Below are 24,091 nucleotides of genomic sequence, written 5' to 3'. Positions count from 1 at the left end.
TCAGGCCAGCTCCTCTGCCCAGCCAGCCCTCAGTGCCTGTGAAACTCCTCCAGCTCCCTATTTCAGAGGCATTTGTCCCCAGCCAAGCCAGCATTGAGCAATTCTGGCCTGAAATTCTGTCTCTACATTTGGGCAAGTGTTTCCCTTCTGTAGAACGATGACACACTTGAGAAAAGGGTGAAAGCCTGTACTGTGGAATAGGGATTCGTGGACTGGGGTAGGCAGAGCTGCAGGCTTTTAGCTTTGTGACTGCTGGCTTGAGGAAAGGCCACACAGCTCCTGCTTCCTAGATTAATCTGTCTTTCTTATGCGCACATGCATACCACACTCCACTTAATGATGTTCTGAGAAATGCTTCATTATGCCATCAGACCCTTTGGGTCAGCATCTGAGTACGCTTATATATACCCACCTGGTATATAGCCCAAGACCCACTGAGGCCACATGGGACTCCTGTCACATACATAGCCTGTTGATAACCAGCCCCTGCTGTATGCACATACCATCTCAAATATACCATCTCATGGATATGAATGTGTAATTCCATCTATATACTTATAAATGGAATTTGTTTTATTATAACGTGTGGTCCTTATCATTACAAGCAGCATTAACTTGAAATCAAACATTTTTAGGTTTGACTGGCAGGCAGGGAGGGCAGAGATCCTTAGAAAGGAGGTTGGTGATAATGGGTGGGTCAGAGTGATGATGGTATTTGTACATTTTGATCTCATAGGCTGGTTTATTCTAGCTCATTAACTATCTAGCTCAGATTACCACTACTTGGGGCATAACCCTTCTTAAGAGCCATAGCCCTAGGATAAACATGACCCTTAGAAATTCAGCATCCTAGAGTCTGAGTCCTGCCTTTCTGAGCTGCACTGTCCCCACCTTTAAAACAAAAGAACCAGTGGGTCCTCTGGTGTCCATCCTTTTCATGGCTCATCTGCCGGACTCCATGGTAATAGGCAGGTTGCTGTATTTCCCTAGCGGGGACTTTGAGTATCATGCAGGGCAGTGTCTTTGAGACTTGCCAGAACCATGCAGACCTCATCCTTTCAAAGCTTAATAAAATGCAATGGCCCAGCCTCACACAGAAATCTGACAATGAGCTGAGTCCACGGGTCCCAGTGTGACAGGATCTGAACACTCAGGTGAATCCATCCATGGCCACTCTGGCATGTGAACAGGCTCTTGTCCAGTGGTCAGCTGGTGGGCTGACATCAGGATTTTTACTTGTGTCTGGGCACCCCTAAAACTAAGGACCAATTTCCATTTATTTGCTGCAAAAAGGTTCTCTGTAACTCCCAAAGGTCGAGGAACTCTGGCCCAAGGCACGGAATCCAGTTGCTCTAATTAGTTTCATTTTGTTTTTTGGCCCCTGCCCTGCCCCACCCCACCCTTTTTTTTCTTTTTCTTTTTCTTTTTTTCTCCACCCTTTTTTTTCAAGCAAGAGTTTTGCTGTGTAGCATAGCTCAGGATTTTCTCCAACTTGAAATTATCCTGCCTCAGATTCCAGGCACGTGCCACCAGACCTGACTAAACACCCTCCTTGCCTGCTGTAGCATTTAATCAGGCTCATGTCTGTTCTTCACAGACAGGAGTTCCAGTGGCTATGACTTCCCCTCTGTGATGGACGGTACCCTCAATCCAAACCATGAGAAGAAACAGACCTTTCCTTCATAGCATCAATGAAGGCACAACTAACCCACAGCATTGTGGAGATAGGACCACACTGGAAGACTCTAGCTGAGGAGGCTGGATCAGGGCCTCTTCATACAGTGCTTGGTCCCTGGCTGTCTGTCACTTGGGCTTTTTGACACCTCGGAATGACAAGTTACTCTGTGCCTTTAGCAAACCCAGGAGAGCTTTCAGTTTGATTTGTTTCCCAAACGTGCTAATGGGGCGGAGGAAAGCGGGCTCTGATCCTTCCTTTAGGTGGTGTTTACTTATGGGCTTAGTGTGTGTTCTCAGCCCAGGGACTTGGGAGTGGATTCCCAGGGGAGAACACCAAGAAGTTTGATCTGCCTTTGTCAGAGCCCAGAGAACCCAGAGGCTCAGTGGCGCCTCTCTGTGGGAGGCAATCCCTAGCTCAGACCAGATAACCCCCCCCCCTTCCCGGCGCCTCTGCTCGCCCCCAAGTCCAAATGGCTTTGCAGCAGCTTGGTAGCTTAGAATCTGGTATGGCATTAGTCTTCTGTCCATTTCTGTGTTCACTCTTGGGCCATGAGCCTGAATCTTCTCAGTCTATGATCTTTCCTGAATGACTCCACCCCCAAAACTTCCTGGGAAGGGGCACTGCTCCTCAGGTGGACGAATTCAGAGCACATAGGCGCCATGCCTTGCACCTTCAGGCTCACACCATTTCATTTAACACACCTTCTTGGGAAGGTCCGTAAAGTGGCATGTGTGTGTGCGTGCGTGCGTGCATGCGTGCGCGTGTGTGGTAAAGCATATAAAATATGACACTAAAAGAAGTCCAATAGTTAGTGATATGAAGAAGAACCAGGAATTGACCTCAATTCCTGCCTCTGGTGTGACTACAGCTTTTCAGCCTTCCTCAGAGGGCAAGCTGCAGTTATGCAAGTGTAGTCTTGCTGTGTAGCACAGCTCTGGATTTTCTCCAACTCAAAATCCTCCTGCCTCAGGTTCCATGCCTGCTGTAATATTTAATGAGGTTCATTTCTGTTCTTCACAGACAGGAGCTTTGGTGGCTATGGCTTCCCCTCTATGATGGACGCCTGTCTGGGTGAAAGGAAGGCTGACTGTTCTGGTATTGAGATGGGAGGCTGGCCACTGGCACACACACAGCTAACCCTCAAAGTTCGTCCAGCCTTTTTTGTTACAGGATAATGAAGGGAAGAGAGGGACGAAAGAAGGGGAGAGGAAGGGAGGGGAGGAAAGAAGGAAGGAGCATGACTCATGTTCCAGACAGACCAAGACCACATTAAGGATTTCATCTCACCCAATTGTTAGTGAAGGAAACAGGCGAATCTTATGGCTTTAAGGGAAAAGTCAAAAGAATTTGTCCGTTTCCTTGTAGTAAGGGAATGTTGGCATAAATTTACAAATGGATGATGGACTTTGTCATAGAGAGGTGGGATGGAGGATCCATGGAACTTGGACCAGAGACTTGATCTTCATCTCCATGGGACATATTGTCTGCAACTTCTGGAGTACCCAAGTCACCAAGGCTGGAATCTTGACAATGCACACCTTTCAAGTGGGGACATCTCTTAATGTTTGCTTATTATTCCAAATTCCTTTCTGCCCTTCTGTATTTATTTATTATTTTATACTAGTCTTCGGCAGGCCCATGCTATTGATAATCAGCTAAAATCTCAAATCTTCTGAAGACACCTCCTGGTGTCCCCTGTACTCCTGAGTTGTTATTTCATGCCACTCACCCCCTGCATTGTGTGACTTCTCATTGCCTCTGAGAGCAAAAGCAGATTCTACCTGTTGCTTGTTTGTCTGTTTACTCTTCATTTCTCTGACAATCCTTCATCCTCCTCAGAGTGCAAACAAGACACACAGCCCGGTCTACACAGCACACTGATGAAGACTATGGTGAGGATTGATGCTTATTAGGAGATCACAGCTACTAAGGGAGCAAGGGCTGCATACAGATTCATTAGGCTGTTCCTGGGGGTGGAAGGCCTTCCAGGAGCAAGGAACATCATGATGCCTTGAAGAAACAGTTCTTAGCTAGTCTTGATTGGTTGAAGAGGGAACAACTTGAGAACTTGTAGCTCACTTGGAAAAATGCCATGCGGTCAGCGAGCATTTTAAATCCATTCTTAAAACACTGTGAAAGGCTTAGAAGGGTTTTAGAATTGTCTTTTTAAAAAGATGTCTATAGAATTATCGAGTAGAAGTGATGTGCAGGGTGGGTGAGGGCAACCTCAGTCTTTTCCCAACATTGATGGGAAGGAAGTAAGAACCAGTTTGTTCTCTAAGCCTGGTGTGCTAGTGTCCACAGGTAATCTCAGCACCTGGAAGGCTGAGGCATGGGGACCATGATCTGGGTCAGTGTGGGCTGCAAAACAAGGACCTGTCATTGAGAGAGACAGAGGAAGGGATGAAGGGTAAGAAAGAAAGAGAGAAGAAATTCCTTTTCTGAGCCAAATATGAGTTATCATGGCCTGGCAACAGAAATTCAGGTTGCCTCAAATGTTCTACCATTAAAACAGTTGCATATGCTTCTATAGTCATAGAACACTGTCATGAGTCAGTGCATTTCCAGATACACTCGTGGGGAAATCAGCACAGTAGGGAGGGGTAGGAGAGTTCTGCTATAGGTCTGAGTGGCTCTCTGATGACATTCCTACTTTGGGTGTTGATGGCATGTGGTGGCATGTAAAGTTAGTACATTTAGAGGTTTTGTCTGATTGTCAAAAGAATATCAATTCAAATAAAGGGGTGAGTGATAGTTGACTATCGAGAACAAAGATATCCCATGATTATTTAAGCTTTTAATCTGCAACATTCCAACTTCTCATAGTCACAAATTTCAAGTCAGTCAGTCTTCAGTCTCCAACATAAGTGTGACATTTTCTAGGAACTTAGTTTCACCCTTGTGGGTGCTTTTCCTCATTTTGAGCCACATGGGCTGAATCCATTGGGAGGCCACATGGGCTCAATCCATTGGAAGGCTTCCTGCTTGTGGAACAGTCATCCTAGAAGTCGCCTTACAGCTCATCCTCCATGGAGGCCATGCTGTTTAAAGGTCAGCCTGCTTCCCTTTTGCTGCTGTCCCGATCTTGATCATCTTAGCCGGCCATCACCTGATGGATGCCCAGGCATATAAATTGGTGTTAACAAAAGACAACTTAAGCAGAATGGAACATCTTGTGGCTGCTCTCTACAGCCATCTTCTTTGCTGTCACTAACTATTGTTTTTTATGAGTTTGAACCAAAGGGCATAGCTTATTACCGGCCAACACTTGCTGGCTGTTTGCTCATGCCTCTCAAGTAGCATAGGTCTTCTGATCTCAGAACACACTTATTCTTTGCTTTTGATTGACACTCAAGCCCAGGACCTTCTTAATGTTGATGGCCTCTTAATGTAATTGTGTCACTTAATGTAATGGGAGTGGTGATACATAAATGTGTCATCTTTGAGAGTTGGAGGCTGAGGCCTCGTGATAATTTATCCTTCCAGGTTGCCCCCAATTCTCTTCACATGTCTGCCCCCATGACCTTCTATTCTGAGCTGTAAGCATAGCTCACTGCTTCCTTATGGATGCCTCAACAGTTTTCAAGTACTCACTGATATTTTGTTATCTTACTGATTGTTATTCCAAAGATAGATGTCTTTAAGAGTCACAGTCCAGGGGCTGGAGAGATGGCTCAGGGGTTAAGAACACTGACTGCTCTCCCAGAGGACCCAGGATCAATTTCCAACACCCACATGGAAGCTCACAACTGTCTGTAACTACAATTTCAGGGGACCCAAGACCTATGGCAAAACACCAATGCACATAAAATTAAAAAAAGTTTAAAAAACAAAAATATTCACAGTCTAATAGGTACAAAGACAGTAAGACACAGTAAAATATTTGCTTTCAGATAGTAGGCTTGGAGCTGGAGAGGTGGCCAAGCGATTCAGAGCACTGAGCTGTTCAGAGCACTGGGTGTTCTTCTAGAGGACTGAGTTCAATTCTCAGCACCCACACAATGGCTCATGTCTGTAACTCCAGTTCCAGGAGAATCCAGTACCCCTTCTGACCTCCATGGGCTCCAGACAGGAAAGTAGTGTACAGGCATATATTCAGGCAAAACACCCAGATTAATAAAATAAGAAAGAAATAAAAAACCCAGATATATGGACTTTAAAAACAAAAGTTACCAGGCTAGTTTTTCAGTGAGACTTGTGCTAGGTAAACAGCTGCCTCAGTAACTGTGTGGTGATACTTGATTTCCTTGTTGTGTCTAATTTTGTTCTCTTGGAGTGGGTGTGGGGGCAGGATGAGGATGCTGCCTTTTGAACACAGAAGAGATGCTGGAGATTTTAACTGAGGACTCACCAGTCAGGCAGCCCCACCTTCTAAAAAGTTTCCATGGGATACAATAAGTGATGATGACCGGGCACAGTCAGATCCTGTACAGTAGTTAGATATCGTTTCAGTCACCAAAGCTTTCTCTTTCTCCTGTCTTCCAATGTGAAATATACCAAGCAAATTGGAGTCTATAGTGATCTGTTGCAAATCCACCAAGCTTCTAGAAATCATGATTGACTACAACAATGAAAAAGTGAGCCCGGATGGGGTGCCCAGTCCTTTCCCCCTGCTGAATACTGACTCTGGGGACCTTGCAACCAGAGTAAGCTGAAAATGGTCTCTCATCTAGAAGGAGGTTGGCTGGGGCTTCCAGTGACTGTTAAACTAAGGGTTTTCCTTGATCAGCTTCAAGAGCACAGACAAACCTACCAGGATGTAAACCAGAGAGAAGCTGTGCAAGATGAGAGACAGCAGCAGGTCCTTGGTCCTCAGGTAGCAGTGTTCCCAGGCTTTCCAGGTTGGAAGATACTTACTTTGCTTTCTAAAAAGTCCTCGGGTCCTTTAAAGTCAGCAATAAAAGGACTGGACTTGCATTCGATTCCCTGAAGCTCTTTCCTTGTAGACTTTTGGTTGATAAGCAGAAAAAGCTGGATGGGGAGGGTTGCTGGATAAGCAGAAGAGGGGGAGGAGAAGAGGGAATTAGCCATTATCACCTACTTAACTTCCCAGGAGGCTGGTGGCTTGGATTATGACATTTTACCTGCCTATCATGGACCTCTGTCCCCATCTGGCTATCTGCTGTATTAAAAGCTGCCTCTGTTACCTTTATGGCTGGCATCCTGTGTGGGGTTTCGAAGATGGGGCATGGAGTGAAAGGGGGTACAGGAAATCAGAACTCTCTCAAATGTTTGTTTTTAAATACGCCTTTGAACTTAAGAACTGAACCTGTGCAGTGTCTGTTTCTCTCTACTTGTCCATCCCTCACTCCAGAGCTAGGAGACATCAGAGGGAATGAGAGTAACCCACCCCACCCACCTTGAGAGAATTCTGTTGCTTTTAATGTTCACCTACAAACTGTGTTAGATAGAAGACAAAAAAGAAGGAGAAGAAGAGAAAAATATGAAGGCTGGAAAAAGGAGGAAAGAAAGATTAAGGAAGGAAGGAAGGAAGGAAGGAAGGAAGGAAGGAAGGAAGGAAGGAAGGAAGGAAATAGAGGAACCAATGTCTCCATTTCACAGACCTGGACCATAACACTTTCCTTGCTGCTACAAACAGACAGCTTACAAGTGGATGCCTAGATCTAAGGTATATTTGACACTGGTCTTGTTGTGCCTAAATTCCGAACCCCATTTCGATGCAAAAGTAAAGAGTATTTTATTGAGTTATCTAAGGATAAACCCATTAGCTCGTTATGCACTTGTCTGTAAAGCACACCCGGAGCCAGAAAGCACAGCCCTGCCAGCTAACTTCTGATTGGTTCCTTGCCACAAGGAGGGCATCTGACCTTCTAGTGACCAGGACAGGAGCAGCAAGGTCAGGCAAGCACATGTTAGCCTGTCATGGATGCTGAAATGGGGGGGCTGATCTTTCCCCGGTCACATTTCTTGGAATTTGTTTGATGCCCACCCTCCCCCCAAAGAGGACTCAACCATCAAGTGTTGATGGTTTCTATTTATCCCCCTCCTCCGGCTTATGTCAACCTAATGCTCGCTATAGGAGAAGGCAGACGTGAAGGCATTGGTTGTAAGGGTCACACACACAACTTTTAAACTTATCCATTAGTTAAAAAAACTTGTTTTATTATGATTATTGTCATTGTCTATATGTAGATGCCTGCATGCTCCTGCTTGTGTATGTGGAAGTTAGAGGACACATTTTGGGAGCTGGTTTTCTCCGTCTACCTTTGGTTCCCGGAACTGAACTCAGGTCATGGAACTGGGTGTTGGGGAATATTTTCACTGGCTAATCATTTGCATGCATATGCATACAATGGAAAACCTGAGGCCAAGGCTTGACATGGTTAGTTCAAGGTCCCAGCTGGTGCACAGGCAGGCTCTGTGTTGACTAGGGCAGCCCACGGGGTCTGAAGCTTTTGAGTGAGTCTGTACACACACACACACACACACACACACACACACACACACACACACACACACACCAACCACAGCAAACTGCCTAAGCTTGGCTCCTAGTAGGAAGGTGAAGTCACAGGGCTGGATCTGCATTCATCCTTAGGTATTCCTGACCCTAGGGACCAATGGTTGTGTGATGAGACTCTGCAAATAGGATCTTAGGCCGTTTCATTCTCCTTCTGGGTCTCCAGTTGCTTCGTTTTTTGTTTGTTTGTTTGTTTTTGCTTTTGCTTTCTACAAAGTCTGCTGGCCAGAAAAATCTTTCTTTCTAATGGTTTTTAAAGTTTCTTTATTTCCAGGAAACAGGACACAGATCCTTCAGATTTGTCCCTCTCAGGCCTCAGTGAGACTCAGAAAACAGAAGCAGAAGCCTGGGGACCTGGAACACAAAAGCCCATTAGCTTTTCAGTCCCCCTCCAAGACCCAGCCCCTTCCCGGAAGGTGGGGGCTAAGACCCAGGCAAAGGCCTCAAGGAAAGGGGGCTCCAGCTGCCAGGCAGTGAGATGCTCATTCGCACCACCACCCCCACTCCACCCCCACCCCACCCCACCCCCAGCATTGAGAAGCTTTTATTTCAGAAGAGCATTGAAACTCCAGGACAATGGAGGCCAAATCCTTGGGCAGGGGCTGGGGCCCGGACAGGGGGAGCTACCCTTTGTTATTTCTCTTGTTTCCAATCCATTACCTTGAAAGAAAAAAAAAGTGAAAGGACCCATGAACTTTTAAAGAATCATGACATCACTTCCGCCAGACCAGAAATCTAGACTATTTACACTTTCATTTGAAATTATTTTAAACTCTCCCAAGGAGTGCTTTGATATGCAAACATCTCGCCCAAAGGGAGACAGTTACTTATGGAACTGTGGCCCTTTGAAGGGATTCAGCTGCTGGTGGACTCCAGACCTCAGAGGAAGTGAGAAGGCCCAGATGAAGGCCCACACTGATAACTGATAGCATCGTCCTCCTCCACCAAATGGAGACCCCCGGGGAAGAGAGAGGAGGCTGTCTGAAGAAGAAACAAGCCCGGTTCAGCTTCCATTTCTCATTGACTGTCCCTGCTAGCTTTCCCAGCCTAGCTCCCTTCACAGCCCTGGCTGGGTACTGTCTTCCAATAGAAGAGGACAAGGGAGGATGGTCCTCTCACTCACACCCCCTGTGACTTCGAATATCACCAGTGCTGACACAGCAGAGAATCTGGGGGAGCCTTCTTCAGGTGGAGGGGACAGGCCTTCAGAGGAGAGCTTTCTCACAGGCGGATCCTGTGATGAGGACTAATGACCTTGGTGCATTGTCTTCCTTAGAATTTCTTTTGAAAAGCACTGGAGCATGCCTGCCTAGAGAACCCGTTGCCCTCTGCCTAAACCCTTCTGCCCTGTTGGGAGCTGCTGGAACTTTCAGAATGTTACCCTTGTAGAAGGAAGCTGAGTTGCTGGGCCTGAGCGGGATTTTGGCCTTCTCCCACCCCATCCTCGCTTCTGAGCCTCAGGCACAAGCCTCCACAGCCTTGATGTTCTGTCTTGCTACAGGCCTAAAGGCAAGAGGGCCCAGGGCCCACTGAATGAAACCTCTGAAACAATGAGCCAAACCAACCTTTCCTACCCTCGCAGCAATGGGAAGCTGGCTAAAACTTCCAATCCCCACTCTTTTAGTGTCCTAGGAGGCTTTCCTGCCCTGAAACAACTCCCATCTAGTCCTCCATAGACCCCAGGACATTTTTAGTTCGGTTGCTAGTGTTTATGGGTTTGCAAAATACTCAAAAAGAACACTTTCCCAGTTTTAGAGGCAGCTTCCTCGTTGCTGGGACCTCCTGGGGGAACGGGTTTTTTTTTTTTTTCCTTTGGAAGGGGTGTGGGACATAGACTTCCTAGAAACCTTGGTTCATCTGTTACATGTGTATGAACTGTCACAGGCTAGACATGGGTTTCTTGGAAATGCTAAATGGGCAGCTCATCAGTTTCCTGGCCTGGGCCTTGAATTTTCCGTCAGAACTGTGGAACTGAATGGGCAGAGCCATTTTGGCTTCTTCTGCTGGCTAATTAACAGATGTGCAATTCAAGGCCTGAGGATTTGGGGAGATAGCCAAGAGGTCATACTGATTAGAAGCAGAGAGCCTCACAGAATAACTTTTAGTTCAATGCTTCAGAAGTCATACCTATTTTATCAAAACCAACAGATGCTTAGTGGCCATTTTCTCCTTCCACTTGTATTGATTGTCCCTGGAATGGCATCAAGGACGTGGTCAGCCTTTGGCCCTGTATTAGGGGACCTGTGAAGGGATGGTGAGCAAGTGCTGGCAACACAGGAGCTCGGGGACGCTGGGGCTGCTCTTTGGTAATTGTATTGGTGGCTGTTTCATGCCGCGTATTTGTCAACATTCTTGTACTGGTCACAAATGGACTTTTTTTTTCTTTAAGTTTAAAAAGTCAAAGTTTTAGACGAAGAAAAAGTATTCATTGACATTCAGAAAGCATGGGGTATTTCTGTAACTGGGCAAAGATGTGAATGTCTGTGGAAGAGGAAGAAGGGTCACCATAGCCCCTGCCAGCCTGCTCAGCTCTCCTCGGTTGCCTGAAGGCCAGACCTATCCCACACTCTGAAGGTCATTAACTCGATTCAGCTGTTTTGTGTGACTGTCCAGCATCTGTCAGGCTACAGCGAGGGGGTTACACCCATTTTTAATAATCTTCCTTTTCCCAGTCAAACAATAAATTCCATTGCCAATGGTCAGATGGGGGTGGGGTATTGCTGGAGGGGGAAAGGAAGATATTGGGGCAGCATTTCGTGCCTCGGAAACATCAAATCGGTGCTTTGTAGAACTTCTCTGTTCCATTCTCATTTCTTACTCCCTTGGGCTTTGTTTTGAACAACCTGCTTCTAGCCAGTTTTAGAAGCCCTACTAGGGCATGAGATGTTGCTAGTGAGCTCTGAATCTCTTCTGGGGAAAACCAACCGGCAGTCATGGATTCCATGCCTGTGCTGGGTTCTCCATCTGCAGAAAATGGCACTGAGTACTTACTACCCTGACCCTAGGCTGGGACACTAGTTCACCTTTTCCTCCTGCCTGAATATTGGAAAGGATGACCAAGCCTGTCTACACTGTCCTTTAAGTCCAGTGAGTTCAGAAGCTGAGGCAGGAGGATCACAAGTTCAAGACCAGTCCAAGCAATTTAATGAGACCCTGCATCTAAATTAAAAGAGGGTATAGGGCATAATATAGTGATGGAGCACTTAGGTAGCACATGCATGACCCTGGGTTCAATGTCTAACATCACCATGAAAGGAAGGCAGTGAAAACAGCTCAATAGCCTTTTCTTCCCCACCCCTCCCGCCACTTTGCTTTTTGTGGTGGGCAGCTATACTGGCCTCTAACTGGAAGCAGTCTCCTGCCTCAGCTTCCCAAGTGTAGGGATTCCAGGCATGTGCCACCATGCCCATGCCCATGCCCAGGTCTAGTTGCCAATTTTTACGTTTATTTGAATTCTATGGGACTTTTAGAAATAGGGAGGTTTAAACTACCAACTTCGAGAAATAGCACAAACGGGGTGATGGAGTTTATACTTTCTTTGATTTGGCACTGACTTTTGGCAACAAAAAGAGGAGATTTACCTGTTGGCTTTTCTTTGTCCCATGAGTAAGGGTATGCTTCATTTTATTCATAGTCAGATCTGTGGAGAGAGAGAGAGAGACAGAGACAGAGAGAGAGAGACAGAGAGAGAGAGAAATGACAGGGAGCACTCTTTGCTTGTATTTGCAGTAAGCTTGATTGTATTTATATATTATTGCCTACAAGACCATACAACCTCACTCTTTTTTTGTTTGTTTGTTTGTTTTTTTTTGTTTGTTTTACGAGACAGGGTTCCTCTGTATTGTTTTGGAGGCTGTCGGTCCAGCCCGGCCTCGAACTCACAGAGATCTGCCTGCCTCTGCCTCCCGAGTGCTGGGATTAAAGGCGTGCGCCACCACCGCCCAGTGTACAACCTCACTCTTATTAAGTATAATGACAGCCAAGAGAATGGGTCCCTCTTCCCACCTGACCTCTGGGACTTTGACCTAGATAGTGTTAGATTCACCAAATAACTTGTATGTCTGCTTACAACATTGCACCCTATGAACATTTTTTAAAAACTCATTTCATTTTTATATATGTGTGCCCAAATATGCATATGTGTGGTGTGGTGTGGTGTGGTGTGGTGTGGTGTGGTGTGGTGTGTGTGTGTGTGTGTGTGTGTGTGTGTGTGTGTGTGTGTGTGTGTGTGTGTTTACTAGTGTCCATTGGGGCTGGATAAGAACAAATTGTGTGGAGCTACAGGCAGTTGTGAGCTGCCTCCTGATGTGGATTCTGAAACTCAACTCAGGTCCTCTCCAAGGCATTACACACTCTTGACTACCAAGCTATCTCTCCAGCCCCCTCCCCACTTTTTTGTCTGTTTGGGGTTTTTTGCTTGTTTGGTTGGTTGTTTGTTAAGACAGGATCAGATGACACAAACCCAGACTGGCCTGGACTACACTGTGTAGTCAAAGCTGGCCTCCAGCTCCCAGGTCAGAATACTGGGATTTTCATTGTGAACCACCCTCTTTTCTTCACAGTAGCCAGTGGTGGCGAGGGGGGAACAAAGCGTATGGTTGACTCCAAGGCCATAGGTTCCCCATCCTGTCTCTACAGGAGAATTGTCAAAAAGAGTCCTGTGCTGGAGCCCCGCCCCGCCGGGGCCTGGTTCTTTCAGTCTCTGTGGGTGGAGTCCAGGCATTTAGTCCTCGCTAAAGCACCCTCAGTGGTTCTGATTGTACCTAGAGGAGAACCTGGCCAGCACTGAGACACACACGACTTCCTTGTAAAGATTCCCATGAACTCAAAGCCCGTGCCCCTCTCAGCCCACCTCGCCTGCAGTGTACTGCTTTGAGATCCGGCTCTTTCGGGCTACCCATGTCCCTGGGAGTTCCTGGACACATCTAGACTTTAAGATAGGGTGACAAGCCTGCCTTGCTCTGCAGGTTTCACTGGAGGAGTGGATCCTTTCCGCTCTCTGTCACTCTGTCTCCATGTACACATGCCAAGACAGTGTCTCCCAGGCCACCCTAAGAGGCTTTTCCACGAGTGTACTATGGGTAGTATTTCTTTCTTAGCCTTGGATTGAGGTATCTGTGCCGTCTGCTTCACAAGCATTGATTCATGATGTGTACCAGGTTTTTATGCTTTCAGGGAGGTGTACTTTCCCATCCCGGTGGCAGAGAGCAGAGGAGGGCCTGAGTCAGGGGTACTGGAGGGCAGGGGCTGTTGGAACCACTGGTGATTTTTCAGGTACCATAACAATGGAGCTATGTGAGCCAAAGAGGCTTGTTGTTTCGAAATCTGATACCTCTTTGAGCAATTATGATCAGCAGTGGTCTGATTGGGACTTAAGTATCTACCATTAAGATTCTAATCTATGCACCAGAGGTATTTAATCTACGAAAACACAGGTATCTAAAAGAGAGACACACCAAGCTCCGTGCACTCTTAGTCTTGTTCAGACACAAGGATTACTGAAAGGGAGACATGGGGATGGATGGAATGGGGTGTACCAGCAGTCCTAGCACCGTGACCCCCACATCACCCTCTTTGCTTTAGACTCAGCTTCTTCATAAGTAAATTGGGGATTACAATACCTACCTCAAAGGCCTGTGGTGAGGGATTAAATCAGATAATGCATGTGAAAGTTCCTTTGTGAGCCTCCAAAGCACAGCATAATTATTAGCTGTGACTATCCATTTGAGAAACTGGCTTTCGTAATGAGCAGCCCAATTACCCCATGGGATGTGCTTCTGTGGGGGCCAGCCTGGGGCTGCAGTGGCCTCTGGGATGCCTGGGGTGGGTAGGCAGCCTACTCAAGAGGGAAGGTCTTACCCTTGTCTGTCTATCCTTTCTTCTCTGTCCCACTGTTGAGCTCAGGAAAGTTGTAGGAGGTGTGTGTGTGTGTGTGTGTGTGTGTGTGTGTGTGTGTGTGTGTGTGTGTGTGTGTATGTGTGTGTGTGGTGCGGTGCATGGGAAGAACCTGGCTTCAGAACCTGCTGGTGAGGTTGGATGTGGGGAAAAGAACAGCTCCAAGTAGAGGGAAAGCACTTTCCTATAAGCCCCTGGAAAGTTCCATGGAAGGAGTTCTTCATATTCTTAGGTAGTGCTCTGTTCCCTGCTTGGTGTCACGAAGGTTCAGTAATTGACTAAATTTGACTCAGGCTTCTGAGCCTTCCCTTAGGCCCACCTGTAGCTGTGTGTATGGAGATCCATGCCAGGTCTGTCAGAGCTCCAGGACCTGATATAGATGGGCCTGAAGTCTGCAGAGGGGTTCTGGAAGCATTTAGTGGTGGAGAACCCAAATCCACCCTCACTTTTGACTACCCACTGTCTTCATGAAACCCACCCGGGAGAGCAGCCTCAGATTCCGTCACAGTGGGGATGGGGGTTGAGTGTCCCAGGTCCCCTGGCTCTTCCCCACCCCCCTTTGGTTTTTCCAGACAGGGTTTCTCTATATTGTTTTGGAGCCTGTCCTGGAACTCATTCTGTTGACCAGACTGGCCTCGAACTCACAAAGATCCGCCTGCCTTTGCCTCTGGAGTGCTGGGATTAAGGCATGTGCCACCAACGCCCAGCCCTGGCTCTGTTATTTTAACAACTCTAAAAGTCCTGTAGCCCGAGGAGTGTCCTATGAGGCATGTCTGGAGACAGGGGTTTCCTCAGTCAGAATCCCCTAATGCTCTAGCAGACTAGCAGGGGTTTAGGCACAGGAAGTGTCCATAACTCAGGGACTTTGTAACACACCCACGATTCCTTTTTACTACTCCTGCTGCGTGGCTTCCTACTCACAAATGAAAATTGGGACATTTTGTTCAGTTACCACCAGGCCCTCCTTAGGGATGTTGTAGAGTCAGGCAGACTGACAGCAGATCCTTGTATCCATTGCTGTCTGTGGGTAGAGCTGGCTGAGTGACCAGAGCTCTGTGTGCAGATATTCTGCTCTGCAGGATCCTGGCAGAAGGTGATGGGCCAGTGAGGCACCAGTCTAGGTACCAAGGTCAGCTTCCCAGTTTCCTAAACACCAATATGAGCAGGACATCATCCTTGTTGTCAGTGTTCAGCTGAGGAAGCTGTCGCATAGATGGGCAAGTCACCATCCAGGGTTACGCACACTTTAATACACCATGGTCTTGAGAGCTACACCAGGGCCGGACTTCAAAGACTATGTCAAGTCAGAGTGAATCTCTGAAGACAGACGTCACCCTAGGTCCTCCCATTCCCAGTGGCTCTGCTCAGTGTGTGTGTGTGTGTGTGTGTGTGTGTGTGTGTGTGTGTTTGGGGGGGGTTCCCCGACTCCGATTGCCTCTCAGCAGGACCATCTTGCTTTCATTTTGAGTCTGATTTCTTATAAGCCTTCCAGGCACAGACAGCTCAGCACAAAGAAACCTGGCCCGTGTGTGTGCTGACCTGCTTTTTAGAGACAGGCTAAGTAAGTTGAGAGCTGGCACTCTTTAATCCTTGATTACCTTAGCCTGATGGCACTGCTACTGCTACCCTGTACTAAGTGGGCAAAGTGGGTTAATCTGGCTTTAGCACCCAGCGGGGCTGTGCGGTGCTTCCTCTAGGCCAGGTGAAGTGTGCTGGTGTGGAACTCCCAGTGGGCTTGTCCTAGAAGGAGGAGCAGCAGCGCTCTCCAGCAAACCAAAAGCTTTTCTGCCTTATGTAATGAAGTTTGTGCCGTCATTTCTAAAAATGTGCTCTGATTACTGCTGGAGGCCGTATGATGGCTTGAAGTTAGACATTTAGAATGTTCTATTGAGAAGGAAAAGTTTTTAAAAAATGATATGAAAATTGTCTCTTTTTTTTCATCCTTGTGCACAGGCGAAAACAAATTAGAATCTCTACCCCACATCTAATAGTAGACTTTAGATCTGTGACCAAATCTAGTGTCTAGTTAATTAACATTCCTCCTTTGATATAGCTACACTGGCAGGAATCATGCATGGGGACAATAAATGTTGGGGTAGAGTGATCTTATCAGACATGCACCAGACACGGTGAGCATGTCATGTATGCTCTAAGCATGTTGATTACTATTTTTGACCTCATTAGCCCCCCATGAGCTAGCTACTGCTATTTTCATTTTCACAGAGGAAGAGAAGAGGTCCTCCAAATTAAGATGGTCAAGGTAACAAGCAGCAAAGCCAGGATCTGAACCTAGACCTGACCTCTAGACCCACAGCCTTCAAGCCTTAAGCTAAACCACTGTGGCTCTGAAAGCCTCCTTTAATTCTCTTGACAACTCAGCAGGTAGATGGCATTATTCCTGTTTTGCACATTAGGGTACCAACGCTCAGAGATGTTAAATAAGTCATTTCCTGGCTGTGAAGCAGTAGAGAGGAGTTCCCAGTCCAGCTCACTCACACTGGGAAACAAAGCTCAGATGTTTGCCTTTAATAAGCTGGAGCTTACCAATCAACAAGACCACTTACCCATCACTGTTTATTTAGTGGGTACCTGTGGTGACTCTGTGTACCATGTTAAACGCTAGGGATTGATCAATGTGTGTGTGTGGGGGGGGGGGGCGTGTGCATGCTCGCTTGCTCAAAGGTGCTGGGGGGCGTGGCCTCTGCCATCATGGAGCCTTTTCAGAATTGTCTGGACATCTGGACATCTCATCATAGGACGATGTGTCACTCAGCGCCTCTCTTTCTCTATGTCCTTCAGTTTGCCACCGGCAAAGGTGTTGCCATAGGCATGTCTGCTGGTCATGGTCTCATTCTTGCCTGTCACCCTCCTTACCCAGAGTTCCTGGTTCTTTCTCTCCCCTTTGCTTGTCTTTGACAGCTGCTGTTTTGCTTCCTTTATCTTTTTCGTCTAATCTACTGAAAACGTTCTCAAGTAGACTGGCAGGATCCAGACTCCTCAATCCTAGATCCAGGCCTTGGCCCCACCCACCCCCCAGTTTCAGAGCAGTCATGGCATGGCCACATGGCAGAGTCTATAGAATAACACAAGCTACTACAAATGGCTGCCAGTTCATCCGCCTTATGTTTTCACGTCTTGTAACCAAGGTGCTACATACATCCCTGATTTATGTCGTCAAAATGGTTATCATTTGCCACTGCAAAAACTCAGTCCAGATACCATGACCCTGTGTTGACTGTGCTTATCTAGTGCTTCTGCTGAAATTAATACTCTGGTAGATATCTTGTAACTATTATGCCCTACTAGAATCTAAGCTTTTTTTTTTTTTTGAAGCTTCTCTAATTGTGTCTTGAGATTTTCATGTGGTATGTTTCTTGTCAGTTTATACTGATTTCATTGAGTTTTTGGATAAGCCTGCTTGGTTGATTTTGGCCATTTTGTCAAGTTACATTTCTGGGCTTGGTGGGCATGTGAAGGACTGATCAGGTGTGTGTGGGGTGGGGCATTGTGAAAACCGGATACTTTGAGTTAACTTAAGGAGAGGCAACATCCACACCAGCACCTTGTTCTTCTGTCTAGAAGGAAGATGATTTAGCTTCAGCTGGGAGCTCTCAGACCTTCAAGCCTGGGGTTGGAGTCGCATTAATGCACCCCACTTCTAAAATCCCGTTTTCACTTTTGTTTTGAAAAACGGCCTCAGTTATAAGAGGGAGCCGGGATTAGATGTGATACTGGGGGGGGGGCTAAAGAAATTCCATTTTCTGACCCCAGATTGTTTCTTTGCCTCCTGCAGGGACCTGATGCCAAGAACCCTGGAAGGCCAGATCACCATGGAGAAGACGCCCAGCTACTTCGTGACCAGGGAGGCACCCGCGCGCATCTCAGCCATGTCCAAGGACACCAAGCTCATCGTGGTGGTGCGAGACCCGGTGACCAGGGCCATCTCGGACTACACGCAGACGCTGTCCAAGCGGCCGGACATCCCCAGCTTCGAGAGCCTGACGTTCCGCAACCGCAGCGCGGGCCTTATCGACACGTCCTGGAGCGCCATCCAGATCGGCCTGTATGCCAAGCACCTGGAGCCCTGGCTGCGCCACTTCCCGCTGGGCCAGATGCTCTTCGTGAGCGGGGAGCGGCTGGTCAGCGACCCAGCGGGTGAACTGCGCCGTGTGCAGGATTTCCTGGGCCTCAAGCGCATCATCACTGACAAGCACTTCTACTTCAACCAGACCAAGGGCTTCCCGTGCCTCAAGAAGGCAGAGGGCAGTGGCAAGCCGCACTGCCTGGGCAAGACCAAGGGTCGTGCGCACCCTGTCATTGCGCGGGAGGTACTGAGGCAGCTGCGTGACTTTTACCGGCCCTTCAACCGCAAGTTCTACCAGATGACCGGCCGCGACTTTGGCTGGGACTGAATCTTCCCTTGGGGCTTATCTATTGAGAAAGAGTATATGTATGTAAAATGTACAGAAATCTATTTTATAATAATTTATTTTTAATTCACAAGCAATTAATTCACTAAGCTGCCTAGCCACACTCTGCAGAGAGTTCGAGTCACGGTCTGTTAACATTCCAAAGTGTTTAACTCCGATATTTTGTTCTGTCCCTCACAATTGATGGTGCTTCCGTGTTTTCCTTCCCTCCCCATTGTATTTAAGAAGAAGAAAAGCACAACTTGAGATTTTCGTTACGGGTATTCAGCCTTCAATCACCTTGAGTTCTCCACCTGCTATCTCCGTGGGTCTTGGCTGCCTCAGCTGATTGTATTGTTTTCTTGCCTGGGCACCTTCTGGAAGCACTGAGCTGCCTCAGCATGCTGTAGCCTGAAGTGTGGTGATGAGTGTGTAGTGACATTGTGTCACATTCACATTAGCAGTTCATCACCCTCTCTGATGTAGCACCAAGGTGAGTTTCTCTCACCTCCCTTACAGGGACCCATGCCCTTATGACCCTGTCTGCTCTATCCCTCTGTTCATTTTAACCAGCTGGAAATGTGTGAAAACAATGGACCCCTTTCCCGGATCCTACCAGTGAGATGCTGCTTTACAAAAAAAGGTGATATCTCATTTGTATAAGAGTGTACCACACCTTGTTCCTTTCTTCAGTCAGTCAGTCAAACAGTGACACACCAAAGAGTCTCCCAGGCTTCCATCCAGAGCCACCGGCACAAACCTAGGGTGCTGGATGTTGAGATCACATCAGCATTTATAGAGGTGTCGCTACATGTAGACCCAACTGTTGCTGGACAGTAGGCTCACGGCCTCAGTAGAGAGAAAAAAACAAAACACGCAGATATGACAAGCAGCCTGCCAGAAGAGGGGAATGTGAAGCCAGATACCTCTCTCATACCTAGGCCATCCCAGAGATGCTTTGTAGGCAATGACCACAGCAGGGTCTGAAGGATGGTCCTAGAGGGCCCAGGCTAGGAAAGATGGCTCCATGTTACTTGTAGGTACTCAAGTCTGAAGGGTGCAGCTTCCCCCTGAAGACAGTGGGGTCTTATCGGGAAGGTTGCCAGTTCTGCTACTAATGTGCAGATGATTCCCTCTGTTGGCAGGATCCTTGTGGGGGGAGGGGTCCTTTGGCTGGTTAGTGGCGGTTATGTAACTGTGTAGTGACATTGCATCATGATTGTTCAGTTAATCCTCAACTTCCTGAACCAGAATGCTTCTACCCCAAAAGGAATGTTACCTGAGCTAGACTTCCATCACAAATGCTTAGGTGGTTGAAATGACTGCACTATGATATTTCAAAAGATTATTTTGGACACTTTATGGGCTAACTTGATTGGAAGAGTAAAATTACATGGAAAGTACGTCTATACCTTTACAAACTACGGAGAGGTTGTCCATGGTCTATAAGGATATTTTGGTAACCAAACTTGTGATTTTTCTATAAGTTATAGCCCAGCTTGAATTAGCTTATTCTGGGCAACAAAATAGTCCCTGGGCAGTTTAGGGGAGGAAGAAGGTGGTCATTGGCTGTGTTTATTCCTTAGATGTTACACCCATTTCTTTTTCTTCTGCAGAGCTGGGGGTAGAATCCTGGGCCTGTTGCATACTAGGCAAACACTGAACCACATCCCCAGCACATTTCATGGTCATTTGCTCATTCTCTTCTGTCTATACAGTAGTGTATCGCCTGCCTTTGCTTGAGTGTGGAAGGCCTGTGTGAAAGGCGCTCACCACACCTTCCCTCACATACAGCAGAGTCTTGCTCACAAGGAGAGGCCATGTCAGAGGCCTTCATTAAGGTTTTCTGGCTGCTTTCAGAGTCTGATGTAACCCATGAAAGAGAAGTGCAGAGAGTTCGGAGAACCGTACCCAGCCAAGTGGGAGGAAAACGTGTGAGCCTTCCTGCCCTCTCCCCAAGCTGGACACTTTTTTTTTTAAAACTAAGCTGTTTACACCTTGCTTTAGATTATAACAAAGACAGGACACGCTGAGATAGGAGGGTCATTTAATGGAACACTGAAGTGAGTCGAGATGCTGTTTCAGTTAAGGCCTCGAATCTAAGCAGATGTCGATAATTAGTACTGATGGAGCAGGGTGAGGTTTTTCAATGTTAGTCAAATAAATCAAACAGCCTGTGTGCCTCTTCTTCGGCCCCCGATTGCTTACAGTTCCTAACTGATCCGGATGCTGCATCTGCCCAGGCTGCTGCTTCATCATGTGAAAGTTATTAGTGACCCACGTGGCCTCTTCTTGCAGAAGTGAGGCAACATGGAAAATTAAGCCATGGTCTCTTCCTGTCCTGGCCGTCTGCAGGGCCCCTGAGCTTCACTCCTGAGCTGCTGGGCGGCACCAGTTCCTCTTGGCAGTTTGTCCCACCACATGTCTGAGCTTTCTTCCAGTTTACAGGAAAGCTCTGACATATTCCTGGTGTACTTTCTTTCTCAAAAGTTTTGTTTCTTTCCTTGTTTGAAAACAACAACACACACACACACACAAAGTCCACAAAAGTTTTGAGATTTTGTTATTGCCATCATTATTATTATTCCTATCCATGGAAAGCCTTCTTTGGGGACATTTGCAAGAAGGTGTGTTCACTTACTCTGTAGTACCCACAAAGGTATTTCAGGCAGAATGACTACGGAATAAACTCTTCATTGGATGGTGGGGGAGGGGGCTCTTTGGGAGTCATTTTGAGTGACAGGTTGATGCACTTCAGTCCATGGGGGAAGTTCAGTTGCAGATCCTGCCTGGCTGTTTTCCAAAGAGAGGAAAACAGAAGGCTCCAAAACCACATCAGTGAGCATCTGAAGTGTTGATGCAGACGTCAGTGTCATTTCCCTTTTCGGTTTTCCAGAAAGAATGGTTAATGAGTTTTGAAGGTGTGGTTAGTTTCTTTTTCATTTTTATAACATTAATTTATGACTGAGTTTCATTCAGCCCAGTAATCAAACATGCTGTGCAAGTTGTAGCAGTTTGTCTTCTATAATGTGGATGGTAGAATAGCCAATATGTACAAAGAATTAAAGCAAGTATTTTGTTCTATGTATAACACAAATTAATTTTACACAGAGAAAGATGTTTCTAGGCAAATGAAATTCTGGTAATTCATACTTTTCCTTTGTATGAACAAATAAAATATATTTTACCAACATGTGGGTATGTTCCTCATTTGCTATGTGTGACAACTGGGAGAAGACAGTGATATTTTTCAATAATGTCATGTGCAGATGGCCATGCTTGCAACGCACAAAGTCATTCTGAGGCAGAAGGATAGATTTTTCAGGCTCTTTGTTGTTTACGTTTTTGAGAGAGTCTCACACTATAGCCTAGGTTGGCTTCAAACTCAGCAATCCTGCCTCAGCCTCCTGAATACTGGAATTATAGATGGGGTTGATTTGTCAGCCTAATCTGTTATTACATTAAAATAATTCTGTGTGTGTGTGTGTGTGTGTGTGTGTGTGTGTGTGTGTGTGTTTTGCAAGATCTGGTTCTTTCCTATCACGTAGTCCTAGGGCTTGAACTCTGGTCATCAGAATTGGTAGCAAGCACCTTTGCCTACTGAGGTATCTTACCAGCCTGGTTTTTCAGATTTTAAAGGTGAAAAAAGCAAACGCCAGTTGCCCCGTAAATATTTTTGCTGGATTTTTTGGTGAATGGCTGTTATAGTGAGACAGAGTGTTAGAGCCCTGTGCTCTGGGGGAAGTTTCCGCCACCCCACCTTATATCGTCCATTACTCAGGATTCTAACAGCTACTGAAGCCACCATGTCAAGGGCTTCCAGAGTCACAGTGGGTAGGACATATGAGCAGCCACCTGTCCTATAAAGGTCTGGTGTGAGCATGCACCCATACTGGGTGAATTTAAATAACAGTGTTCCTTTTTCACACTTCTGTGAGGTAAAGACAGAGCTTGAGCAAGTCAACCTAGATCTTCAATTTTTCCCAAACCACTTTATTTTCTTTTTGAGATAGCATAACATCTACATGATTATAGATTTTTTAATGTTAAAAAAAACCAACAACAACTGCAACAAAACTTGAGTGATTCTTATGGTACTAAATTTAAAAAACGAAAACCTGTTTTATTTGTCTCAGATACAGAAGTTTGCATGTTTCACAAATATTGCTTCAGAATAACATCTGTATGTATGGAACTTCTGTCCAATAATGTGTAAACACAAAAGTGTATCACTGGGTAACATCTGTATGCACAGGGCCTTCTGTCCAATAGTGTGTAAACACAAAAGTGTATCACAGGGCAACACCTGTATATAAGGAGCATTCTGCCCAATAGTGTGTAAACACAAATGTTTATCGTAAGGTAACATCAGTATGTACAGGGTTTTCTGTCCAACAGCATATAAACACAAACGTGTATCCCAGGTGCAAATGTCAGCTCATCAAGTGATCCACTTTGCATACACTCACCACATAAACAAAATGACTGATCAAACCAGAGCTGCTTTGTCACGGTGATTTTCTATAGATGGATAGTGCTTATCAGAAAAAACTTAGACAGTGCACATCTATCCTAGTGGTATTAGTATTGTTTGCAAACAACAGATTCAGGGGCTCCAACTTAGGGGCTAATTCACTTTGACCCAGGAATTGAGAGAGGGGACTACCAACAGGCTTTAGAGTAGAGAAGAACTCTCAGAACATGGGGAGCCATCCCTGCTTCCTTAAGAAGGCCAGAGTGAAACCAGCGTACTTCTTTCACAAAACCTAAATGATAAACCAGTAATGACCACTTGAAAATCAGGGTTGTTTAGTTTCTGCTTTCATCTTTGAACAAGACATAAAATTGACTGCCTTCAAAGTCATTGCTTCCCTAACTGCAAAACACTATACTCAAGTGTAGTTTCATAAAACAAAACCTTAATTTTAAAAACTATTATATTTGCTTGTGTGTGTGTGTGTGTGTGTGTGTGTGTGTGTGTGTGTGTGCTCAGAGAACAACTTGAAGTAATTCTCCCCTTTACCTCATGGGACTTAAATATAGAACTCGGGTCATCTGACTCAGTTTCAAAAGGAATATTACAATTTTAAGTGGAAGTCCATGAGTACTAGCCATATGAAAAGTTGGTAGCCACCCAGGCATGATGGAGTACTATCAATTCCAATCCTCGGGTGCTGAGGTAGAACTGTGCATTTGAAGTCAGCATGAACCCCACAAACAATGCCTGCTCCCCAAGGATGTAATAAAGCATTTGAGAATAAATAGTACTTACTAATGCACAGGCAGTGTAGCAAAAGCCCCACTGGTCTTGGTTGGGTTCACTACTCTTGGCAGCGGTACTGCTGGCAAGATGAACACTTGATGGAACTCAGGATCTTGCCTGAAGACCATAAGATTATTGGAGAAATTGCCAGCTCAGTGTTGTTTGGTGTTGAACCCAGATACACATTTTTGAGCTTGGATAATAGACAACCTGACCTTAATTCTAAAGTTCAAACAGACCCCAAATCATTTGTATACTCAGCTCTCCAACATTGGAAAGCACTGACTCTCATAAAGAGCACCCCCTGGGTAGTCACAGAGACAGGAATTAGAAAGTTTTCTGGGGAAGATGGAGAGAAAAGAAGA

The 24,091-nt window shown here is 46.2% G+C and overlaps 1 protein-coding gene across 1 annotated transcript in view; it reads left to right on the top strand.

Annotated features, from left to right (window-relative positions):
• The window catches only part of Hs3st3b1 (heparan sulfate-glucosamine 3-sulfotransferase 3B1), a 36,952-nt gene extending 15,298 nt beyond the window's left edge, over nucleotides 1-21,654 (top strand). The window contains exon 2 of the mRNA XM_021225791.2: nucleotides 17,848-21,654. Coding sequence (XP_021081450.1) covers nucleotides 17,848-18,466 — 619 coding nt within the window. The 3' untranslated portion in view covers nucleotides 18,467-21,654. The remainder of the gene's footprint in view (nucleotides 1-17,847) is intronic.
• The last annotated feature ends 2,437 nt before the right edge of the window (nucleotides 21,655-24,091 follow it).

This window comes from Mesocricetus auratus, unplaced genomic scaffold, assembly GCF_017639785.1.
Source record: "Mesocricetus auratus isolate SY011 unplaced genomic scaffold, BCM_Maur_2.0 Super-Scaffold_100007, whole genome shotgun sequence".
In the NCBI taxonomy this organism is placed as follows: domain Eukaryota; kingdom Metazoa; phylum Chordata; class Mammalia; order Rodentia; family Cricetidae; genus Mesocricetus; species Mesocricetus auratus.
Note: the sequence above shows the minus strand (reverse complement) of the source record. Positions and strands in the feature narration are given on the sequence as shown.